The 25673-nt window shown below is 42.0% G+C and overlaps 1 protein-coding gene across 3 annotated transcripts in view; it reads left to right on the forward strand.

Moving 5' to 3' along the window:
• Positions 1 to 25673, forward strand: part of FILIP1 (filamin A interacting protein 1) — a 228793-nt gene that overhangs the window by 156372 nt on the left and 46748 nt on the right. For all 3 annotated transcript variants that reach the window (XR_010933856.1, XR_010933855.1, XM_067702752.1), the window contains 2 exons: positions 7423 to 7596; positions 15843 to 16021. Coding sequence is in view for 1 of the 3 variants with exons in the window: in XM_067702752.1 (XP_067558853.1) it covers positions 7423 to 7596; positions 15843 to 16021 (353 nt within the window). In the remaining 2 variants the exon portion in view is untranslated. The remainder of the gene's footprint in view (positions 1 to 7422; positions 7597 to 15842; positions 16022 to 25673) is intronic.

Genomic DNA, 25673 nt, shown 5'->3' on the forward strand with positions numbered 1-25673 from the left:
CACACACAAATATATACATACAATGGAATACTACTCAACCATAAAAAAGAACAAAATTTTGCCATTTGTAACACCATGGATGGACTTGAAGGGCATTAAGCTAAGTGAAATAAGTCAGGCAGAGAAAGACAAAAAGTGTATGATATCACTTATATGTAGAATCTAAAAAATACAACAAACTAGTGAATATAACGAAAAAGAAGCAGACTCACAGATATACAGAACAAACTAGTGGTTACCAGTGGGGAGAGGGAAGTGGGGAAGGGCAATACAGGGGTAGGGGATTAAGAGGTACAAACTATTAGGTATAAAGTAAGCCACAAGGATGTATTGTACCACATGGGGAATATAGTCAATATTTTATAATAACTATAAATGGAGTATAAACTTTAAAAATTGTGAATCACTATATTGTACACCTGTAACTTATATAATATTGTATATCAACTATGCTTCAGTAAAATTTAAAAAAGAAACATCTATTTAGGTCTTTTGCCCATTTTGAAATGAGGGTTTTTGTTGTTGTTGTTCAGTTATAGGGGTCCTTTGTATATTCTGGATATTAACCCCTTAGCAGATATATGATTTGCAAATATTTTCTCCCATTCTGTGGGTTGCTTTTCACGCTGTTGATTGTGTTCTTTGATACACAGAAGTTTTAAATTTAGATGTAGTTCAACTTATCTATTTTTTATTTTATTGCTTGTTTTTTTGGTGTTATATTCAAGAAATCATTGCCAAATCCAATATTATGAAGTTTTTCTCCTATGTTTTCTTCTAAGAGTTTTAGTTCTCCATTCAGGTCTTTGATTCGTTTTGAGTTAATTTTTGTATGTGGTGTAAGGTAAGGGTCCATCTTCATTCTTTTGCACCTTCATTCTTTGTGGATATACAGTTTCCCCAGCATCATTTGTTGAAAAGACTATCCTTTTCCATTGAATAGTCTTGGCATTCTGATTGAAAATCATTTGACCATATATGTGAGGTTTTATTTCTGGGATCTCTATTCTATTCTACTAGTCTAAATGTCTGTATTTATGGCAGTATCACACTGTTTTGATTGCTGTAGCTTTGTTGTAAGTTTTGAAATCAGAAAGTGTGAGACCTCCAACTTTGTTCTCTTTCAAGACTGTTTGGCTCTTTGGGGTCCCTTGAAATTCCATATGCACTTTAGAATGGATTTTTCTATTTCTGCAAAAAACATAATTGGGATTTTTAGGAATTTTACTTTTAAAAATTCAAGCTATCATGGTATTAATAAAAGCAAGTTTTAATATGAAAAACAGCATCTGCTTGTGATATTTTAATAAAAGATTTCTTTTAGATAATATTTGGTCTGAAGTGCTAGAAAGGAGTAATCTTTAATGAACAAGCAGTATAGAGACTTTTAGGCTATTATTAACCATATAGTTGTGGAGAGAAACTTCTCCAGAAAAAACCTAAAGACACATTTTTAGCCCCAATGGCCCTCTAAACTAACCATAGCTGAATCTTCTCCTTGTATGTTGTTGTGTCACTAATTATGTTAACCTTGCTTTCTAACACTGAGGAGCAAAAAAATGGGTTTAATTTCTATAATAATAGCTAATGCCATCATAAATTACTTAGCTTTTTTTCTTCCAATATGTTTATAATATTCCATTTTACCTAACTAGGGTAAATAGTATAATTCAATTTGTATGAGGTTTAAAGATTGTTTCCTGTTGTAACATTCTAGTGGAATGTACTGTTTTTCCTTATTCAGTTTACATATTTTCTTTTTGGAATAAACTTAAGAAGAACAAAGTGACTCCTAAATTGTAGACAAGAACGTCAGATGAAAGAGCAGAAGTTGAAAAATGTAATTGTTTAACTCTTTTAAACAAAGCTAAATAATTAAGGTTGTTCTGAGATTTTCAGCGGCAGTTTATGCCTCTCTGACTTCACATCACTTAATTTTACTTTTATTTCCACAAATATTTACTGAGTGCCTATCATGTGGGCAGGCACCCTTTAGTAGACACTGCAGACACAGTCCCTGTTCTCAAAGCAGCTCACAGCCTAAGAAAGAAATAGGCAAGTAAACTAATAAATTACATTATTTAAACAGATACGGAACATTGAGTTGAGTTCCCAGAATGGGAAGGCATTTACAGAATGGGCATATGTTGGTATTCCAGGACCATCTTTTCCAGCGTTCCTTAGCTCAGTGCAGCAATAGACCATATTTATGTGGTTAACTGAATAATTTGAAGAAGTGATGGTGTTTAGAAACCGTGACATTCTGATTCTTCCATAGCATAGAAACAAATTTATTCTTTCCTCAAAATGCATCCACCAGGGACTTCCCTGGTGTCCAGTGGTTAAGACTCCGTGCTTCCACTGCAGGGGTTGCGGGTTTGATCCCTGGTTGGGGAACTAAGATCCCACATGCCGCTTGGCGTGCCCAAAAAGAAAAAAAAAAATGCATCCTCCATTCAAGGTCAACAGCTCTTGGCAGGGAATATCTTGTTTGAGGTGTGCAATGTCAATAGTTAGGGGCGGGCTTCTCAAACTTCCCACCTGGCTGTGTTCCCTCTCAACCTAAGTGAGTGGACTGCCAGGCTGGGGATCATGGTGGCATCGTCTAAGAAGCTGTCCCAAGCTGTCCACCCAAGCAAATGTTTTTTAAGTCTTGTGTTTTGTCCTAAACATTCAAGTAAATACTAATATTGTATTAATCTTCTGAAAGGGTTTTAAACTACTTACCACCTACCCTAGTCTTTAAGTAATCTGGGTGCTTCAAGAGGATGCACCATGTTTAATTTGAAGTTCCACAGCTCATTCTGATTCCTCTGTCCCCCCAAAGTTAGACATGTACCCATTTTAGGAGTGTAGAACAGCTATGTCACATGGGCATAAGAACTAAGCATTCTTTCCTACTCATTGTGGGTTTTTCCCAAAGATTAAAAAAACCCACAAGTTTAAAAAATAGTTAAAATTGTCACTAGGCATAATCATCAATGATGGAGTTTTGCCTGTAAAGAAAGCTAAGTTTTGGAAACACTGTCAGTGAAATTCAGTTTCTGAGTACAGTTAAGTCCACCATGGCTGCCCTGCCAGATGCAGGGACATTTTGGAATATCCAGTCTCCTGACCACTCCGTGTTTGCCCTGGGATAACCAACTCGTCCCATCTTGCCTGGAACTGTCCAGATTTGCAGAAGTCCAGCTTTGTGGGATTCTGTTCTTCTTGGTCCCAGGCAAACCAGGACAGTTGGTCACCCTCATTTGCACAGAGGTAGCAAATACTTTCACCAGTTTCTGGGGACCCTCCTAGTTTATGCTGCTGGTCTGAAGTGACCATGATTCCTTGGTGAAGAAGAATCAGTGGAATTGATAACACAGTGAGAACAGGAGAAACCTCTGGGGCAAGCAAGTCCCCGGGAATCAGGTGAGCCTACTGGGAACCTTGAACAGAGGAGACATGTTAAGTGCTTTTGGTGCTGAATTGGCCTAAAGTAGTGGTTTCTAAGTGCAGCTCTGCTTCATAATCATCTGCAGAGATATTTTAAATCACAATTCCTGGGTTACACCGTCAGATCTGCTGATTCAGAATTTGTGTTTAGCACGGCAGTTGGATGATCTTTCCAACCATCTGACCGTGTCACAATCCCGATGCTTAAAAATTCCAAGGCTTCTTGCTGTTCTGTGATAAAATGCAAACTCACTGCCTGGTTTAGAGGCTTTTTATGAGTTGCCCATTGTTTATCACTTCGGCCTCCTGTGGCCCCAGCCCATGCATCTAAATCTATTCAGTTTGGCCTTTGCCTACAGGTTTCCCTTGGCCAAGAACACTCTTAGCCTAGCTCCACCCCTCTTTCTCTGGCTCAAGTACTTATTGTGAGATTTCGGGTCACTTTCTCCAGGAAGCCTCCTCCGTCAGCTCAGATGCAAGTCAAGTGTTCTTCTGGACCAAGTTCTTAGCCCCCTGTATCTCCTCCATCCCAAGGTTTGTCATGTTATAATGTAAGTGACTTTCAACTGATTGTCTATTTCCCCCTAGACGTCAATGCCTCAGGATGCAATTATATCTCCAGTACTGAATGTGCACAAATATTTATTGAATGGATCATTGGATTCAGCCTTCTTTTGAACTATACCACCTGTGTGGGCTCCACCTGTCCTGTGTCTGTCGCCCCAGCCCTACTTTCACAGCAAAGACCAGATACCCACCCTTGACTTTGTGAGACGGATCACACACTCACCTGTCGGCCCCAGGCTTTGCACAGCGGCCCTCTGCTGCCCCCCTGTGTTTGGAATCAGCTCCTTATGCAGCCAATTGAGACAACCCCTTGCTCCACGGGGTGCAGTTTCAATTCTGCAGGCACATCTTTGTTTTTGGCGTCCGTATGTCTCCCTTGGCACAAAGGGGAACCAGGTAGGATGGAAGAGAAGGCTGTGACCCCTCTGTGTCTGTTTCTATACCCTAAGCTCCTATTTATTCTCCTCCATCACCAGGACTAAGTCAGTTGAACATTTTCATTGTCTCTTCTTCCTGTGACCTTTTCTCCCCTTTCTAGAGCCCTCTTCAAAGTATTCCTCCCTCTGTGTCCTTTTACATCTATGTAAATACAGTGGCCTATTTCGCAGCTCCCCAGCACCCTCAGACTTTCCTTGCTTGTGATAAAACTTCCAAGTGGGGGCTTCCCTGGTGGCGCAGTGGTTGAGAGTCCGCCTGCCGATGCAGGGGACACGGGTTCGTGCCCCAGTCCGGGAAGATGCCACATGCCGCGGAGCGGCTGGGCCCGTGAGCCATGGCCGCTGAGCCTGCGCGTCCGGAGCCTGTGCTCCGCGACGGGAGAGGCCACAACAGTGAGAGGCCCGCGTACCGCAGAAAAAAACCCACAAAAAACCAAAAACAACAACAACAACAAAAACTTCCGAGTGAAAATAGTAACGTTCAAGGATAGTAACGTTCAAGTAACGTTCAAGGAAAATAGTAACGTTCAAGTGAAAATAGTAACGTTCAACGTTTCTTACATTTTGAACTTCAGTCTTTTCTACAAAAATTAACAAGACTCTCAGAGGCGTAAAGTGGTTTTATCCCCAAAACGTAGGATCTTAATTACATAAATTGAATCACATGTTTAAAGTAATGAAAAAAATTTATTGTGATCACATCTTTATTATTCCATTGATTAAACAGATATCACAATATGAATATTTGATTTACTACAGTAAACTATTCTCAATAGTAGTGATTTATGGGCAACATTCGTCTTCCTTCTATGATCATTATTACAGCAATTAAAAAGCTTTTAGTTAGTCCCTGAAGAGTAATGTGGCTCTAAATACATAATGCACAGTGGTACATAACCATAGCCTCTTTTTCCTTGGTAATTGGTGTCTAGGGTAATTGAACTCAGATTGAAATGTCTGGTATATGCAGCATAACACAGTCAATACAGTTCAACCATAAGCACATTTTTTAGGGAGAAAAGAAATAGGTGTTTCACATCAGTCGTTTTCTTCTAAGAGAACTAGAAAGATTTGGTTAAAAAGAAAGATACGGGCTTCCCTGGTGACGCAGTGGTTGAGAGTCCGCCCTTCGATGCAGGGGACACGGGTTTGTGCCCCGGTCCGGGACGCGGAGCGGCTGGGCCCGTGAGCCATGGCCGCTGAGCCTGCGCGTCCGGAGCCTGTGCTCCGCGATGGGAGAGGCCACAACAGTGAGAGGCCCGCGTACCGCAAAAAAAAAAGAAAGATACCAATAATATTTACATATTTTTAAAGTGGATAGCTTAAACTTTTAAACTAAAATAGCTACTTATTTACAGTTGCAAAGCTCTCTGTTTACATCGTCTGCCTGAAGACTGAGAACAATGGACATACCTTGGACTCCTTCAGTACAGGGTCACCATACACAGATGTGGAGTTGTGCCTTGCATCGGGGTGCCTGGCAGAGGGACTGAATAGGCGTGAACTACAGCCCACTCTTTGCTCCTTAGGCAGGCTGCACTCTGACTCAGGGTTGTGTCTCCTGGAGGAAGCGGGCACCTCTTTCTAATTTGCACAAAGACACCGTACAGCTAGCCTGATTCTGTGTCTGCGCTTCGTCCTTTCGCCCTGCGTGGAAACACATTGCCTTTCCATTCGACTATTTTCTGACTTTAACTTTCTCGCTAATTCCAAACCACTGGTTGCTTCAAAATTAATATTTTCCATTTTTGTCTTGAAAGGAGCACATGTATATGTGGCAGAGACAACATAGGGAAAATTTGCAAATTCCAGTCCAGTGACGTTTCTGTAATAAATTCGTCTTTAGCCATTTGGAATTAGATGAATTTGGAGACTACGAAAAAGCAATAAAAGTGAGAAATCTCAAGAAAGACAAACTTTATAATGGTCCTGTCTCAGGGCTAACTAGTTAGCTCCCTTGTTTAGAATACCGTGATAACGAGCCAGGTTTATGATTTAAAACCCCCAGTTAGCATAACACAGGGGAAAACTCTATTCCATCGTCGCAGACTGAAATTCTATTGCCACCAGTGTGTTCTTTGGTACAAGTTGGGATGAAGTAAGGGTACTTCATACTCATCACCATTACTGGAAAAACAAGTATACAACCAGATGGGAGTACGTTTGGTCAAAGTCAGTTCCGTCATAACTAGTTCATCATTCCTCATCAGTAGAAAATACATCCAGATGTATTTGCATTATGTGATGGGAACCACAGTCAATATGATTGAAAGCCTATAATCATGTGGTTTTCTCAAGAGCTTCAACAAGACACTAAAGTTTTGCTAATAAACCAAAAGAACAACTCTGACCCCACCAACCTGACTCTGACTGGCAGTGTGGATATTACAGGAGTTAAGTTTCACCTTCAGCGGGAATTCGATTGAGAAGCCCAGCCCAGCACCGTGAGAGCTCCCAACCATGTGTTTCTGTGCAAAATGAATCACTTGATGGGAAACAGGAAATCACTAATAAAGGCTGTTTTTGTTAATTATACATGGAGTTAGAACCGGCATAGGGGAGAGCAGGGTTTTTTTTAAAGCCAGATTTGAATACTGCATATTGAGGGCATAAACAGAAAACTAGAAAACTTTAAATTGTCATTGACCTCATGTGCACTGAAAAAGGGCTAAGTGTCCCCAGGAGCAGTCCTCCCCCTTCTCAGAATCACTGCTACTTAGATCAAGCACTTTTTATGTAGTTAATATTAGCACAAACCCTTTTTCTGCTTGCTGGCTTCCTAGCAACCTGAAGCAGAGTATCTGCTTGCCAATCTGCTTTTGGTAAAAAAAAAAAAAAAAAAAAAGAACAAAAAACACCCAGTAAATTTGCCCATAGCCCTGATGAGACAGGAATATATTCAATAAACTCCATGTTGATTTTGTGAGCCCGGCATAGGATTTATGTTGTCAACCGTCTGACCTTGCTGCACTTTCCACCACAGGCCAGGGAAGATGTGATCCACATGCTGAAGACGGAGAAAACCAAGCCTGAGGTTCTGGAGGCTCATTACGGGTCTGCGGAGCCGGAGAAAGTGCTGCGGGTCCTGCACCGAGATGCCATCCTGGCCCAGGAGAAGTCCATAGGGGAAGATGTGTATGAGAAACCCATCTCAGAGGTAAAAACATACCCCGACAAGTCCCTGAGAAGGAAGCCTCAGAGGGATGTCTCCACATCCTTCCATTTTACACGCTTTAACGTTTTCTTTCAAAGGCAAGCATTTTATGATGCCCTAATATAGAATTAAAGTATAATTAAATAATTCAGAATTACTGTGGATACATTTCATTGATAAGAATTGTAGAAGTATTTCCTTAAATATACTTAAAGCCCGAAATATGTTTCTCATGTGATTATGATAGTTACCTGCTCTTCAGTCTGTTATTCTTTTATTTCTCTAAGAAGGGGTATGTGTAAAAATTTGAGGTGCTTATGGGTTTTAGCATTGAATTTTCAGATTATTATCAAATTGGTAGGCTAAAATTAAACTGATTTTTATTATTGATATTTACGGTTCTAAAGCCACTCAGTTCTGATATCTTATAGACCATTAAAATGGTCTCATGTGAATGGCTAAAACATAGAAGTTGAAGCAAAATCCCAATGGAAGGCTCAGGGCAGTTCTTTAAGATGAAAGGGAATCTAATAGGACAATATTTAATCATTTATACAAGACTGTATTAGGAACTATCAACTACTGTTGTTAATTACCCATGATATTACATGTTAAAAATACTCTCATATCATCGTAGAAGTTCAGTGAAGAAGTTCGTAGAAGTTCCCTAACCAGTTGATGGATCTAGCCATACTGACTCTTCGGAATTCATGTTAAAAAAAAAATCATAGATGTGAAATTAGTATCATAAATGAATAAAGAACACAGCAATGAAAAGTGCGAAGCAATTTATTGTAATTTAGCTTAAGACAAGCCTTTGCAGCAGCTCAGCTTGACAGATCTCAGAAAGACCTGCTTTAGAAAGTATTCACGACAGATTGACAGCCCATAATTTTCTAACTTCTGCAACCAGGATGAACTGGAGCTCTGTTCTCATCTTTTCCTTAAGCATTAAGAGTAATTATCAATATGTGATAGAATAGAGTCAACTGGCTGAATCCACTTTCATGTTTGAGATAACCCACAGTTATTAGCTGCCTGTAGCTTTGGGCAGGTCACTTCAGCTCTTTAAGCCTTAGTGTTCTTCTCTGTCAGGTGCACATCTCGTAGAGTTGTGAGGATTAAATGAAGCAACGCCTGTAAAACTTTTAACGTAGTGTCTGGAACATACTAGCTACTCAACAAATATCAGCCATTAGTATTTGCTGGGAGCTGAGGGTGATAATTGCTCACACTCTTATTTAGTTCCAAACCTGGAGAGACTCGAGGAGTAAAAGACATAGAGAGGTCAAAATATCGGTTTTTTTGTTTTGTTTTTTTTGCGGTACGCGGGCCTCTCACTGTTGTGGTCTCTCCCGTTGCGGAGCACGGGCTCCGGATGCGCAGGCTCCGCGGCATGTGGGATCTTCCCGGACCGGGGCACGAACCCGTGTCCCCTGCATTGGCAGGTGGACTCTCAACCACTGCGCCACCAGGGAAGCCCAAAATATCAGTTTTATATTATTATTATAATCACCTGGACTGAAGAACTTGGCTTGGATAAATAGTATCATTTGGGCTTCTTAGTTCTTTTCTCCCAAGTTAGAGCTTGGTATGACCTCTCAAGGAAGAGGTAGGTCTACAGATCACACACATCCAGAATCACTGCCTCTGACCCACTGAGTTCTATGGACAGTACATAAAGGAAGGCGTTTCCAACTTACCTTCAGAAAGTAGGCCTGACCCAAGTGGACAGAGGAGCAGAGCAGAAAACACCCACCTTTCTTTTGGGTTGTCCTGTTGGAGTTAGCTTAAGCTGGGCACGCTTCTTGGTTCCTTTCTCCCCTCAACTCAACAATCTGAACAGTTGTTCCTCCCTTGGGGAGGAAGGAATAAGGAGGTAGAGGGAAGGACAGAAGCTACTTTTCCCAACACTGGCAAAATGGTGAAGTCCTGCTTTGTGAGAGAAATAGAATGCTGAAAGGAGAAAAGATTTCTTCCACCATTTACAGATTTTTGGTTTCTTAATCCTTTGGGCTTAATAATCAAGTTCCTGTTGCTCAGGAGCAAGAGAGTTGCTTCCAAGTTCATGACGTAAGAATCCCATATATTACTGTTCCATTAGCCTCCTGGTATCATGAGAAGATAGTCCAGCTCTTGTTCCTAGAAGCCATGCTGTACCTCAAGCCAAAAATCACTGCTGCTTATTCCAATTTTCATCCCAAATTAGGCCCAGCTAGGTCATCCAACAGAACTCACCAAAGGTTAAGCAGTGAACCCAATATGGTGGACCCCCCTCTCTTGCCAGGTATCTGGGGAGAAATTAAGCAGCAAATATTAAATCGCCCTGAACTTCCTTGTAAACTAAAGTCTGAGATATCAAAGTTCATAATTCTTAAGCAAAACTGCAAAGAAATTAAGGGTTCAGTTTCTTTCCTTCCCAAATTCTTATTCTGCTTAGCCTTAGCCAGAAGGATCTTAACCTTAGGCATTTTCAAAGTTGAATTAATACATCCTGAAGTCCTTTATTTTGTGTTTACTCAAAGAGTCCAAAGATTATTAGGACATGTGCAGTTATCATTGTACCAACCTCACATTCATAAATTGTTAAAAATGCAAGAAAAGCCCCAGCTCCAAGGTCCATTTTTCTCAAGTGTAATAATATTCCTTGACCTCAGGACTCAGCACAAAGCAGGCTCATGTCACCAAGATCAAGGCAGAGACTTAGAGGGTGTCTGAGGGAAGGAGGGTGGATAGAGAAAATCTTCAGGTACAACAGGATGCCAGTCAGTGTGGGGGAACTTGTCCCCATCAGACAGAGCCTGCCGCCATCAAGAGGCTAATAATTATGGGAAATGGCGAATCCTGGGTTGGGTGGAGGAATCTGTTTCATGCATTATCCTTGCCCTCAGTGAGTGGCATTTGAAACCTATCTGTCTTTTTGTGAAGTTTAGGGATTTGTGGTGGTGACGTCCTCCATGCCTAGGTCTTGTTTTAGGTGCTCTACTTTTCCACCTGCATATTTTTATTTATTTATTTATTTTTGGCTACGTTGGGTCTTTGTTGCTGTGCGTGGGCTTCTCGTTGTGGTGGCTCCTCTTGTTGCGGAGCACGGGCTCTAGGCGCGGGCTTCAGTAGTTGTGGCACGCAGGCACTGTAGTTGTGGCTCGCGGGCTCTAGAGTGCAGGCTCAGTAGTTGTGGCGCACAGGCTTAGTTGCTCCCCAGCACGTGGGATCTTCCCGGACCAGGGCTCGAACCCGTGTCCCCTGCATTGGCAGGCAGATTCTTAACCACTGCGCCGCCAGGGAAGCCCCCACCTGCATATGTGAAATCTCTTGAATCTTTTTCTTTTTTCAGCCATGATGTCCAGGCCTAGGAAACCCATCTTGTACCAGTGGTTTTCCTTACTGCCCCCTTGTTTCGGTGTGGTATTACCCCTTCCCGCAGGTGACCTTCTGAAGCCTGTCTGCCTTGGGACCTAGTGGGGACCTAACCTTACCCAGGTGACCGTTCCTCAGAACTTCGCCTTCCCTCGTGTTTGAACTCTCTAATTCTTGGGTAACTTGTCCTACTCAAGGCAACAGAAATGTTTTCTTTTGTCACAACGTTTCCTCCAGTAGGAAGGCTCAGCTGAGTTTTATTGTTATTGTTGTTTTTGACCAGTTTTTCAAATGGCCCCTTCTTTCTCTATCACTATTTTAGGGATCGTAGAGTTTTTGTTTGTTTGCCTCTAACTTCCCCTATGCTTTCAGACCCAGACATTTGTTTTCTGAATATTACCTTCCGTATTGTGTAGTGTGTGGTCACCCTCAGCGAGAGAAGCAAAACCAAGGAGTTATGAGTCTGCCAAAAGGATCCTTTGTTCAACACAAATCTTATCTACTTGTATGTTCTTGAGTTGGATGATCTCCTAAGGAGTCTTTTCCCGTCACAGCACACCGGTGTTTGGACTGAATCTTCTGCTGTCCTGCCTGAATCCCCTTTCGTTTGTCTCATCTTTCCTTCGAAATCTACGTCTCCAAGTTTCTTGAGCATGTTCGCTCAGGGCCCATCCACCATGGCTGACACCATGAAAATCACCCCAAATTGCTTTACATATCCTACCCTGATCTCAGATTTTAATTCTTCAGCATGTCTATATTTTATGTAACCGCTTTGAATGGCTGTTGCAGTCTTCAAGAGAAAGGGCCCCAACTGATCTCATGAAGAACCATCTGCAGTCAGACAGCATGTTCCTCAAACGTTTCCTTGATCCCGACACCCTCTTTGTGGGGCAGTCACGCTGTTCTGCTCTCTAGGCTCTCCTGTCTCTACCTCCTCTGTCACCCATTCTGATTCAACAAAGACTAAAATCTCTCTTTTTTTTTTCTTATAGTCCTATCTTTAAGGGCACTTAGATCCATTTCCCTTTTTGGTCTTTCCAGTTTGGTCCTTAAGGCCTCATGTTTCCTCTTAAGTAGATTTCTCTCTTCTCAAATTCCTTAGTATTTTTCCCATTAGCTCTCTGTTGATAACAGAGCTAAAGTCATTCCCTAAACCATGATCCTTTTGTCTGAAACATACTGAAATTTCTCCCCATCTCAAGTCCCTGAACTTCTTCTCCACTAACTTGATTCAGGTACACTCTTTCCTTAGTAAATTTTGGCCTTTGTTGCTATGATGATCTCATTCAATTTTCCTTCCACCTCTGTCCAAGTGGGACCTACATTTCCAAAGTAATAGGTGCCCATTTCGCTTTCACTATTCAGTAATAAGAACTACCATTCCTCTGTGGTTGAGCCACAATTTGGAGCCTGAAAACCCAAAGCCATGGGACACAGTATACATGATTAATGAATCCAGTGGGAGGTGGTCTTCAGAGTCTCTGGACAAGCCACACAGATCCAAGAGGTCAGCCCACTTCAGTTCTCTCCTAGGAGCTCAGTGCAGTTCCAAACAAAATAACGAGAAACAGGGTCTGGCACAGCTGATCTGTTGCTACCTATGTTAGTTCTTACATCCTGAATTTAAAACTGAAAACTAGATCCTCACACAGTAATGCTTTATTGCTAAAGAGGAATTTACTACCTTTGCAGTTTAAAATCTGGTCCGCAGGGCTTCCCTGGTGGCCCAGTGGTTAAGAATCCGCCTGCCAATGCAGGGGACATGGGTTCGAGCCCTGGTCCGGGAAGATCCCACATGCCGCAGAGCAACTAAGCCTGTGCGCCACAACTACTGAGCCTGCACTGTAGAGCCCACGAGCCACAACTACTGAACCCATGTGCCACAACTACCGAAGCCCACGCTCCTAGAGCCCGTGCTCTGCAACAAGGGAAGCCACTGCAATGAGAAGCCCGCGCACCACAAGGATGAGTAGCCCCCACTCTCCACAACTTGAGAAAGCCCGCGCGCAGCAACGAAGACCCAACGCAGCCAAAAATAAATTAAAAAAAAAAAAAGAAAGTCTGGTCTGCAGTTCTGGGTGAAAAACACAGCTCACACACCAATATGTCAGCATCCTTCCGGATGCATGAAAGGACAAAAAGACTGTCTTCCTGATTATGCAACCAGTGCTGAGGTCAAGCTGTACTGGTGTAGGTGAGGTGAACACAGCCCACAGAGACAACAGCAGCTACTCCAGGGGCCTAGTCCCAGCACGGTAGCTGCTGAGAACAGCCAATCTCAAAGGCCCACACGGACAGAACATACTAAAGCTAGGGCCTAGCAGTCCTACCTAGGCTGCCCTGGAACAATTAATATCAACATATGCTGTTTTTCCTCCAGATGCCCCTACAGTATTTCTCTCTCTGGGTATTTCAGTCAACCATCCAATTAATAACGCCCCCATCTTTGCCTCCCGAGTTCCTTGAACGGATTGAGGGATAACTGCAGGAGTCTGACAGATGACTTGAAACATTAACTTTATTATTGGCATAAATAGGTAGATGACCACCACCAGGTTTCTATTACTCTCTCCTAGACTCTGGAGACAGCACCTGAGGGAGAGTACAATGTACCATCTTATGGCAGACAGAGTAAAAAATAAGAAATGAAAAGGCAGGGCTATTCATGCCCAGCTCGCTGTCCCAATACAACCTTTAAAAACCATTCCTTCCTCAGGGAGGAGAGGGTCAGGGTATCAGAAAACAGGCAGAAGTTGCTCTTGCAAATACTCTCAAAAGGAGGGAAGGCCTTACTTTACGACAACGTTAAGAAGGATCAAAAAGGGGAAAGAGGGCTTTCCTGGTGCCGCAGAGGTTGGGAGTCTGCCTGCCGATGCGCGGGGCGCGGGTTCATGCCCCGGTCCGGGAGGGTCCCGCATGCCGCGGAGCAGCTGGGCCCATGAGCCATGGCCACTGAGCCTGAGCATCCGGAGCCTGTGCTCCATGGCAGGAGGGGCCACATCAGTGAGAGGCCCGCGTACCACAAAAAAAATAAAATAAAAAATAAACAAAAAAAGGGGGAAAGAGCTGCTCCTTGCACATTTCTGATGATGTCCCATCAATGCTTGACAAATTCTATAACATATGGTGAAAATCACACTTGTGGAAAAATGGAGAGTTCTTGGGGAGAATATTTTGTAACAGGGAGTTATTCCAGTGAAAAAACCTCTTGTATAGACTGTCCCATTAAGACTGAAGTAATTTATCAGAACACATAAAAGTACGATTTGCCTCCCTGATGATCTCAGGTATGGCTGGCCAACCTGGGCTTCACCAGTCTGACTGGTCACCTGTTCTTAGGCAAAGGGGGTGGAGGTCTAATCAGAAGGCACTGAGGATTATGGGGACAGAGGTGGAAGGAAAATTGAATGAGATCATCATAGCAACAAAGGCCAAAATTTACTAAGGAAAGAGTGTACCTGAATCAAGTTGGTGGAGAAGAAGTTCAGGAACTTGAGATGGGGAGAAATTTCAGTATGTTTCAGACAAAAGGATCATGGTTTAGGGAATGATTTTAGCTCTGTTATCAACAGAGAGCTAATGGGAAAAATATTAAGGAATTTAAGAAGAGAGAAATCTATTTAAGAGGAAACATGAGGCCTTAAGGACCAAACTGGAAAGACCAAAAGGGAAATGGATCTAAGTGCCCATTATCTCTTTTATTTTGGGCCCCATAAATGATTCATTCACAATGAAAATATAATAAAATTGTACAGGGAACCTCAGAGCCTCCTTATGACTGAAGGGCAAACGTGCAACATCGGGGAGTAGTTCTGAAGCTGATACCCATGGAGCTACTCCACTGAGTCTTACAGAGTTGGCTGTGGGATTAAGAATGGATTCTAAATATATCTGATTCACCTAGAGCAGTGGTTCTCAACAGGGAGGGGGGCATGGGGACTTTTCCTTCCAGGAGACATTTGACAACGCCTGGGGAGAGTTTTGTCACAACTGGAGGTGGCAGTACTGGCACCTAGTGGGCAGAGCCCTGGGATGCCGCTGAGAATCCTATAGTGGACAGTACAGCCCCTCAAATAAGAATTCCTTGGCCAGAAATGTCAGTAGTGCTGCGGGTGAGAACTCCTGCACTAGGGTTTGAAGAGGAGAGTAGGATAGGGAACTATCAATATTGTAAGATTGGGTCCAATTTAACACACATGTACTGAACACCTACTTTCTTCCAGGTGCTGTGCTAGGGACCAGGGACTAAAAAGATGATCAAGGCATATGGTCCCTTAAAGATCTTATAGCCTGGCTGGAGAAACAGACACAAAAAGCCCTGTAATAATATTTGATGAGATCTCTTTTAGTTTGAGATATGTGCGCTCTGCAAGTTCTGAGATTCTCCCTATATTTAGTACCTCTTGAAAGAAGAGGATTGTGGGTCCTTCATATACTTTTCCTAGAAATGCACTTAACTGCAAGCCTTAAAAAAAAAAAAAAAAAGGTTGCAATGAGGATAATTCCCTCCTCCCGGGGGAGGAGTTTGGTGCGGGCTGAGCTCTTTATTTTTCTGAGATTAGGCCAGATGCTCTTCTCTTTCTTTCTGAGTATAGGGCTTCACCGTCTCATTGAAACAGTGAGTTTGCTCTCCTGAAAGGTTAGGAACCACACATATGTTCACAGAAAAAAGGCCAGAGGCCAGAAATTACTGCAGCCCTATTGTGGCTAGTTCATAAATGCAACTGGCCTAGAGAAAATGATGGCATGGGGAAAATGGCAGAGAAGAGCAGATTCCGTGTCCTCCCCTACAGGTAATAAATCATTAGACCAATGCAAACGAATTATTTAGAGTCCTCCATAAATGAAATAAAGTATTAAGCTCTTTCCCATGTTTGTGTCCTCAGCTGGACAGACTTGAGGAAAAACAGAAGGAAACCTACCGGCGCATGCTAGAGCAGCTACTGCTGGCCGAGAAGTGTCACCGGCGCACGGTGTACGAGCTGGAGAACGAGAAGCACAAGCACACGGACTACATGCACAAGAGCGACGACTTCACCACCCTGCTAGAGCAGGAGCGGGAGAGGTAACTGCGCACGCGCGCCCCGGAGGGCCGCGCTCTCGTCCTGCCCCTCCTGCCCTGGATCAGATTTCCACCCGTGACTCCGCGGACACGGGCCCGGGGTTTAATTCCTAATTTCCTAACGGTTTGCAGAGAGTGAGACAGACTTTGCTTGGAACTATTAATGTGAGCATGTTGCGGGTTCGTATAAATACGGCAACACATTCCCACTAGGATGTGAAAAGCCAGAAAGCCACAAACTAAGGGAGCTTCTGTTTTAACTTGATCAACGAAGCATTTACGTTTGAAAAGCCTCTCTACTAACTGCCTTCTATTAGAAATAACATACTTTTTCTCTTTGGGATTAAAATGCACTTATTCAGTGAGACAAATTATCACCATTTTAAATGAATCCTATTCATTCTTAAAACGGGTATAGAAAACCTTACTACTTGGTTGTGTGTGAATTACTTAATGCCTAGAGTTACCTGCTTAACTTTTTCAGGGTTGCATAACTCTTAAAACTCAGTGTAAAACAAAACAGAACAAAAATTCAGCGTTGAGCCTTGAACACTGTAGGTAGTTTTCTCAGACCAGGGATTAGCACCTTTGAAGCAGAGACTTCAAATTGAAACGCTTTGTGATGAGCTCTTTGATATTCTCCAGTTTTTCAGCATCTTCTTTTTAGCTTATTCTCTCCTTTTCCTCCCCTCAGCTGAATGGTTACATCTGTGAATTCCACAGTCTTTGAAACCAATGACATTGAATCCCGATGCTTTGAGTTACCAAGCGTGTCTGCTTCTGTGTTTAGGACTTGCAAATTAAGAGCCATTGGGAAAGAGCTTCGCCAGTCCCAGCTTTGCTATATCTAGTTACAAAAAGGAGATCTGGTTTTCCCAGATTAGTTTATTTGCCAGAAAAAGTTACCTCAATAGGAAAGTAAATAAAAGCATGAAACAACAGGTTTGTGTTAAATTTTTAAGTTATTGGTAATGTTTACTTATTACTGGACTTGGTACATCTCTTGAGGAAGGAGAAACGGAAAAGGGAGCAATGGCTGGAGTGTTAGGTACAATACCCTCCACTTATGGTTTCTTTAAGTCTGTCTTCTGCTGCTGGAAGCTCAGGTTTATCAGCTTCTTGTTTGGACAAATAGATGGTCCAATTTGATACTTTGGGGCAACCAAACAGTGAGAATAAACTCTACCCCCGCAACCTCCGTGAACTTTCCAACCTCAGGCATAGGTATTGCAAACAAGGTTTGAATGACCGTGTAAATTACATATATCTAGGTGTCCTGTGTTGGAATGGGGTCAGGTAAGAGTAGCAACTTGTTTGATATTTCTTTAAAAGATCTGAAATCAAATAATTTTAAAGAACCAGCTGTGTGAATTAATATTTTCTGATCACTTTGTAAATCATTTGGTCTAGAACCAGATAGGTCTGCCTTTTCTACAATTTCCCACCTAAGCTAAATGACTGAGGTGAATTCACCTACAGAGTGGTAGGTTTAAATGAAGTATGTGGATGAAGAGACTGTACTTACCCAGCTGTTTCTTTCTTTTTTGTTTTCCTAATATTTGTGTACTGTGAGAATAATTGAAATAATAACACTCGATGGAGAGCTCTATAGTTCACAAAGTACTTTTATATTCATTATACAACGAGCCTGTCCCAAGTGTACTTACTTACTAACTTCACGTTGACCAATTGAAGACTAACAATTCCAATCCCCTGCCCCTCCTCTGGAGTTGTTTAATTTCACTAGGGCAATTACACAATGATTTCTCCTGAGCAAAGCGCTATGTAGGAGGTTTTAAAAATCAAAGCAGAATTTAAAAATTATATATATCATGATGCTTTTCATACTTTGATCAGCACCGTTGACATATGTCACCAGATGTACATGTTTTAGATAAGAATCTTTGACTCACTAAATAGCCAACCACTTTGAGACTCTGAAACAGTAGTTTTGACTCAACAGGTTATACTTTAGTGCTTTATATATTTTCCTGTCAATGTTTCTGCCCAGGCCGCCCCCCTGACTGGCCACCAGTGCACATGCTGTGGGCACGTGCTGACCGACGCTCATTATGCTAAATTAGACACCCTCACTAGGACCCTGATAACTGAAGCTGGCATCGCTGAATTTCTCTGCGTTCTGATCTGAGGCGTCCACGGTGACTGGCTTTGCTGAGTTCCCTGGGCAGTGAAGCCTTTAGGATTTTCTCAAAGGTCAGGCCTGGGCCTCCCGCTGCCCTTTGGAAGAGGCCCTGCTAAATCTGCTTTGGGTTAAATCCTCTTTTTGAAGTAAGCGGTCATAATTAGATGTACTTATGGGGGCTGGTAGTTTGCTGACCCCGGGGCTTTCTTTCCCGTGGGCAATGTCGCCAGGGGCTGGTCCCCACCAGGACCTGGGCCACGGCTCAGCCAGGCCCCAGCGCCCCACTCGGCCACAGCCCCTGCAGGGGAAGCTGGGCTACTGCTGATAGAGAGCTGGTTTTTCTGAGCCGGAGTGGGAATTCTGGCATAGACTATTCCAAGTCCTTTGTTTGCCTCTTTGTTTTGCACTCCCTTCCCTCTTTCTCCGGAAAAGTCCCTTTTGTGAAAAAAAAAAAAAGAGAGAGAGAGAGAGCGCCAAGAGCTTTCCTTCAGAAACATTTCCCTTTAATTCTCCTGTGAGCATGAGTGAAGGAAGGAAAAAAGTGAGACGAGATAAGCCCAAGTTGTTTGTTCCCTGTAATCACCCAGTTTCTACTGGGGGTGTGGCTCTGCAGGCTGCCTCTACCTAGACAGCTTTCTGATTTGGTGGCCATGGGCGGACGGGAGTGCAGACCCAGGGGACCCTCCACACGTGCAGAGCATCTAGGCTCCATTCTCTACACTTGGCCTGCTCTGTAAGGGTTTCTCACGTCCTCTGGAAAATGGTTAAAGGTAATAACAAGGGACCCAGGCAGACAGGATCAGTAGCTATCCAGATTCAGATATTTGATGAAACCAGAAGTCCTTGGTTTTCAAAAACAAGCCTTGGTTTGACTAGTATTGCAAAAGACTTCTGAGTTCAGCCCTTTCAAGTCCCTCATCCTACAGGTTGGGTAACTGAGGCCCAGAAAAATCATGTAGCTCAACTAAGACGACAGTGCAGGCCACTGGTCCAGCACTGTTGTACGAATGAGTCCCTTGGGCAGAATGTCTTGTTTTATGTTTTCTTCGTGTGTGTGTGTGTGTGTGTGTGTGTGTGTGTGTGTGTGTGTGTGGGCTCCCAACCTCCAAGCTCTCACGTCCAAACTATGACACAGAATCTTAAAAGGCATTATGATGGTTGTTGGGAGGATATAAACAGATCTATTTGGACCACTGGTGTCTTTCAACTGTCAAGAGTGGAGAAGCTTTGGAACAGCATCTGCTGGAAGGAGCAGCCTGGGGACTTGTTTTGGAGCGGAGTTGGAACAGCACACACAGTGTTCTACTTCTGTTGCATTCTGATGGGAGGCTGATGGTAGTTATGGGGGAGCTAAATAAAGCACCCCTCCAAGCTACCTCCTTGTTATGGCCACTCACCTAGACCCTGAAAGTGTAAAAACTAAGCAGAAGTTATTTTTCACTTTTCAGGAGTTGTTAAATTCATCCTATATAAAAACTCCACAAATTAAGTGCCTAAAATGGACAAAGTATTGTTCTGGGCTTCCTTTATGCTAAACCAAAAGACCCATCATAATGTGTTACCATCATTTACTGCTATTTATTTTTACAAAGAGTTGTATTCCCAAATTAAAAAGTGGAACTAGCATGAAAAAATGCATTGGCTTAACTAGCATTGTTTAAAATATAGATGAAAATATCCTTCATTGCAGTAATTAAGATTAGATAAAGAAAGCTCCCTTTCTAACTAACTGCTATATTCTGTTTGGTCCATATTTTGAGTCAACTTGACCTTAAAAGGCATAATTCTGAGCACATGAGATCACCTTCAGAGTTTATGCTTTATTCTCTGTATGAACTGCAAGACTTGTAATTTTAATCTTACACTTTCTCTAGGGCTGCTTCAAGAATGTCAGGATAGAGAGAATACAGTTACATCAAAAAGTGCTTTGGAACGTAAAGAAGTATTTGAGGGGGATGTGTGTAGGCATGTGTGTGTGTGTGTGTGTGTGTGTGTGTGTGTGTGTGTGTAAATGATGTGGGGAGGGCTGTCTAAATCTATAACTGTAGATATAGATTTGAAAGCTTTTGGATTCTATAGGCTCAGCTGGGACTACATAAATAATTACATCATCATATAATATTGCAGCAAGCCTTCCAAGTATAGGGTCATTTTTTAAAAAACTACAAACCAGCATCTCGAGAGAAATCTCTTAACTTGTGAAGCAAAGAATGCAGGAACAGGGGCTTGGTGGAGGGGAAACTTTCAAGCCCCATTTTGGTATTGTTCCTTTAGGCCTGGTGGCCTGTGGGACAGGCTGCACCATTGCACTTGCCTGTGGCGGGGATGACCGGTCAGAGCAAGTTTGTGAAAAGTTGCTCTAGCGGCCTGGGATCCTGGGAGATATTCTTGGCACGCTTTATAGAAAAAGGTGCACATCTGGTTCCCTGCATATTTTCCCTAAGTTTCTCAGATTTAGATGCCTTATCTCTAAACTGTCGCAATAAAATGGACTTTTCTCATTGGTAGCGCAGAGAAGCACACTAAAGTACTTTGTAGAAAAAGATTGCTGCTGATGTGTAAATGATGGCTCTCACCCTTGCAATTTGCAAATCCCACTTCCTACTGGAAAATGTGATTGAAATGAAGGAGCCTGAGGTGATTTTGATTTTGCATAGCTAGGGTGTTTGTGTTGGGGGATGGGATAGGTGGGGACAGTGTAAAGGAAGTGATGTTATATCTGACCTAAAGGGACCAGGCAATCGGTGACTCAAAAAGATAGCTTCCCAAAGTTGGAAGATGGGAGTTGGAAGACAGTTGGTCCTCTTAAAAGACCCAGGATATTAACATATCTACTATCAGCACTGTAGAACTAGGAGCCTGCTACTCATTCTTAACTAGACACCCCCTGGATGAAACATGAACGAGCCCATTAAAAATGCCCTTGATGTGGGCTTCCCTGGTGGCGCAATGGTTGAGAGTCCGCCTGCCGAGGCAGGGGACACGGGTTCATGCCCCGGTCTGGGAAGATCCCACATGCCGCGGAGCGGCTGGGCCCGTGAGCCATGGCCGCTGAGCCTGCGCGTCCGGAGCCTGTGCTCCGCAACGGGAGAGGCCACAACAGTGAGAGGCCCGCGTACCGCAAATTTAAAAAAAAAAAAAAAAAAAATGCCCTTGAGGTGCATTTCACCAGATCCCATCTGTACAAAACTGCTGAGTCTTGGGTGGGTGTAATCTTTTTCCCAAGCTTTATAGTGTTCTCATTCTCAAGGTCATTGAGTTAGCAAACTCTGATCTAAGATTCTTCAGAGTTTTAGTAATATAACTTCTAACAGATATGCCAGGGAAGATAGGTTATCTGATCAACATAATTTTCTAACTAATCAAAGGTTATGATATGAATTAATTTACTTTTACTGTTATGGAAGATATTTCTCAAATACATTTTACTTTTTTAAGAAAAATTTTAATATACCACAAAATCCAGTTAAGTCATATTTGAAGATTTCAGAATCTTGTAGTGCTGCTATCTGGGTGACTCTGTATGTTACAGCCTCAGGGCCTATCAGATTATATTCAAATCTAAATGTCAATTATGGTTGTATTTTATTGTTGATAGGGTGGTGAAGATGTTTTCCGGATCTTAGGGCTTAACCCGGCTAACTGAGAATTTTAGTTAATTAGATTCGACATATTTGGACTTTTACAACAACAGCAACAGAACTTGAACCAGGAAGGACTCTGATATTATACAAAGGGGTGGGATAATAATCAAAGAAAATTGGCCATAAGAAAGGAATAGCGTTGAAAGGGAGGTCTTGCGAGACAACAGGCAAGAAACATATTTCACTGCTTAAGATTTTAGCATGTAAGAATGCCTCAGTCCTGGTATTTGATACCCCTTATTCTAGAAAAGTCCTAGGAGAGGTGAGACTAGAGGGCGGTATTTGGAATTTGAATGTGAGAGTTAAAGAGTGAGAGCCCAGTAGTGGGAGGTGGTCAGCTTGTCAGAGTCTCTCTAGTTCTGAACCAATCATTGGGGAAGGAAAAATGGAGAGTAATATAAACCCCAGATATATGGGTGTGAAGAATTTGAGAATGGAGCTATTACTAGGTAGAGTCCAAGGGTGTCTCAGTCTGCTTTGGCTGTCATAACAAAATAGACTGGGTGGCTTAAACAACAGAAGTTTATCTTCTCCCAGTTCTGTATGCTGGAAGTTCAAGATCAGGGTTGCCAGAATGGTCAGGTTGTGGTGAGGCCTCTCTTCCTGACTTGCACATGTCCACCTTCTCGCTATGTCCTCACATGGCCTTTCCTCTGTGCATGTACATGGAGAGAGAGATTCTTATCAGGCCTCCAATTCTATTAGATGAGGACCCTACCCTTATGACTTCACCTAACCTTTTTACCTCCTAAAAGCTGTATCTCCAAACATAATCACGATGGGGATTAGGCCTTCAATATATGAATTTGAGGGGGCAAATAGAAAAGGGCATGGCAAAACTTGTGGTTCTCCCTCCAATAACTCAAGAGAAAGAGAGTAAAACTTGGTGTCTGACGTGTCCAGTTGGAGAGAGCTTGATATAGCTTCAGTATCCTGCAACCCTAAAGGAATATCTAGATTTTCCCTGTGCTTCTGAAGGGCCATGGGAATAGCTGATTCAGGGTTGGAATGAGAACAGAACTGTGACCCATTTGGATCAGCAATCTGAGCAGGAATGCAACTGAGGCCAGAGACCACAGTGTGCCTCTCAGAGAATGCCAGTGTGGAAGGATGATGCCTACATGCCCTCCCCGCCATCCCTGATGGCCCCAGAACTCAGCCCCAACTCCGGAAATGGGATCCTGAAGGCCTAGAGTTAACCCAGAAGACCCCGACTTGACTGAGGAGTCTTTAAATTTACAAAGGAAAACCTTACTTGACTGAGTTTACCCAGAATTAACTAAAATAAAATAGAATGAGGCAGAGGCGGCGGTGGTGGTGGTGACCGCTAGCCAGTGTAAGATGACAGTGGCGCTGTTGGTGGCAGCAGGTGAGGTGGCTGGGCCTGGCCTGGTCCGAGCCGCCACTGCTGAAAGGATGACCCAAGCCAGGAAGCGGGCTGCTGAGCCTCGACGGCCTGCGCGCTTGTAACTGCCCCAGCCAGACACACTCCTACCCTTGAAGTAGCCATCCTTCAGTGAACCTACAGATGTATTTTCTCAGGAGCTCAGCCTGACCCTACCTCAGTGATACAGGAGGAAAGACCCGCTGTTGTATTCAATAAATAAATAAATAAAATGGAATGGGAGCCCATAAAAGAAACCTAGAGATATAGAAATATGAAGATAATTATATTTCTTGCACGCATGAGTTTGAGGCCTGCCGTTACTACCCCCTTCGTTAGTAAAATCATCCAGGTGTGTGCTAAAGAGAAATAAGGTAGTATTGTGTCTGGTTCCAGAGTACTGAAGGTGCGCTTACTAATGTTTTGTGAAATTTAGAGGATCATCTGATCTAAGTCTAACCTTTCCAGCCAGTTAACTCTTTCCCTGGATTACTCTAGCTACATGGTACCAGACCCCCTCAAGATCTGTAACCTAGAAACAGTTGTTTTCTCAGTCTCCTGCATTTCACTGGGAGCCAGAGAGCCTTGAATTCAAATGCTGATTCTGCCACTTACTAGACGAGTTAGATAACTCTTGGACAGGTTATCTAACCTTTCTGATTCTTGGTTTCTTTATCTATAGAATGGGGATAACCTATCTCATAGAGTTGTTTATGTTCATGAGATAAGGAATATAAAGCCCCTTCTACAAAGTATAGCATATACTGCCTAAAGGTGATCATTTCTTCTGCTCACCTGTGTATCAAACACTAAGAGGAAAACTATGACGGTTTCACTAAATCACAGTTTACATTTTCTCAGACTAAGATGTTCTGAGAACAATGCAAAGTATTGGAAAAGTAAACTATACTGTTGTCCCGGGGTAGTTGTTTTGTATTTAGATTGTAGGTAGACTCAGGAAAACTGAAAACCTACTACAAACAGAGAATTCAATAAAGTGAGGTGGCAGGGTACAAAACTACACAGAATCAATATTCAAAAATCAATAGTTTTCATATTTCCAAAAGACAAAATAATATAAACTATATTAAATATTAACTATCTAGGAATAAACTTAAGAATGTGAAAGATCTACATGAAGAAAGGTTTTTAATGCTACCTAGAGATTTGAAAAAGATTGAGACCAACGGAAAGGCTTACCATTCTAGGACTGGAGAACTCAACGTTGTAAAGATGTCATCTCCATATATTAATCCACAAACTTAATGTGGTCCTAATAAAAACACCATCAGGTTTTTTTTAAGCATCAGAACTAAATGAAGTTATTCTGAAGTTAATATAAAAAATACACAAACAAGAATAGTCAAATATTGAAAATGAAAAGTAGTAGAGAAGAAAAGTTTCCTATCAGGAAAACTAACAAACAAACAAAAAAACAACTCATTTTAAAGCCACAGTAAGTAAAACAGTGTGCCACCGGTATATGAATGGACAGATCGATGGAGCTGATATATTTCTAGAAATAGATTATAGTAGATATAGAAATTTAATATATGTTAAAGATGGCATTCTAAATCAGTTGGAAAAAGCTGTGTCTCTTAGGAATGGCTATTATTATATTCATTTTTATGTATAGGATAGGTATTTTATTTGTAGACATAGGGAGAGTTGCCCATATTATAGCCAAGGCTATTTTTTTCTGTCCTGACCTATGTCAAGGGAAGATTTAGCATTTACTTTTTAAGTTTCCAAAGGATAGATAAATCCCATGTAATAAAAAATTATATTTGAGAAATAAAATATATAGCAAGAAAGTGATGACTTACTTTCTACAAAAAAAAAGCAGTATTATGACTTTTAGCCACATAAAATTTTATGAGAAGTAAAATATGTGGTAACTATTGGCATCCTTTGGAAGAAAAACTGCTATAGTAACTTTGCTGAGGTCATAAATTTACAGCCATTTTTCTATAACTTTGTATATTTAAAAAATGAATACGTTAAAAAGAAGTGACAACACATTTTATATAGTGAAAAGATTAAAAGCTTAAGCCCAACTTGGACTGATTTACTAGAATAACCTGGGGAATAATTATTTTCTTTCCCCAACAGCTGCATAAAACAATAAGAAAAACAACTAATCTAAAGATTTGTACCTAGTAGTGTATCAAATTGAGTGATTTAAATGCATGTATTTTTCAGAGAAGTTATTATGGGTTATTAAATGGAGTCCAGATACAAATTCACTTATTTAGAAAGTCTAATGCAGATTGGCTTATAATTTTTGGATAAAAAAGTTGATTGTAAGTGGTACAGTGTATGTATGAAAATAAAATTTCATGCCTATCTTCACAGTTAATCAGAGAGCTCTCAGGAACTAGAGCAGATGGTAAGTTTTAAGAAACACACCATGAAAATCATTAGGAAATAACAAACAGCCCAGCTAGAATGGAACTTTAATTGACAAATTTTCAATCAGTAACT

The sequence above is a fragment of the Pseudorca crassidens genome, chromosome 13 (genome assembly GCF_039906515.1).
Source record: "Pseudorca crassidens isolate mPseCra1 chromosome 13, mPseCra1.hap1, whole genome shotgun sequence".
Lineage (NCBI taxonomy): Eukaryota > Metazoa > Chordata > Mammalia > Artiodactyla > Delphinidae > Pseudorca > Pseudorca crassidens.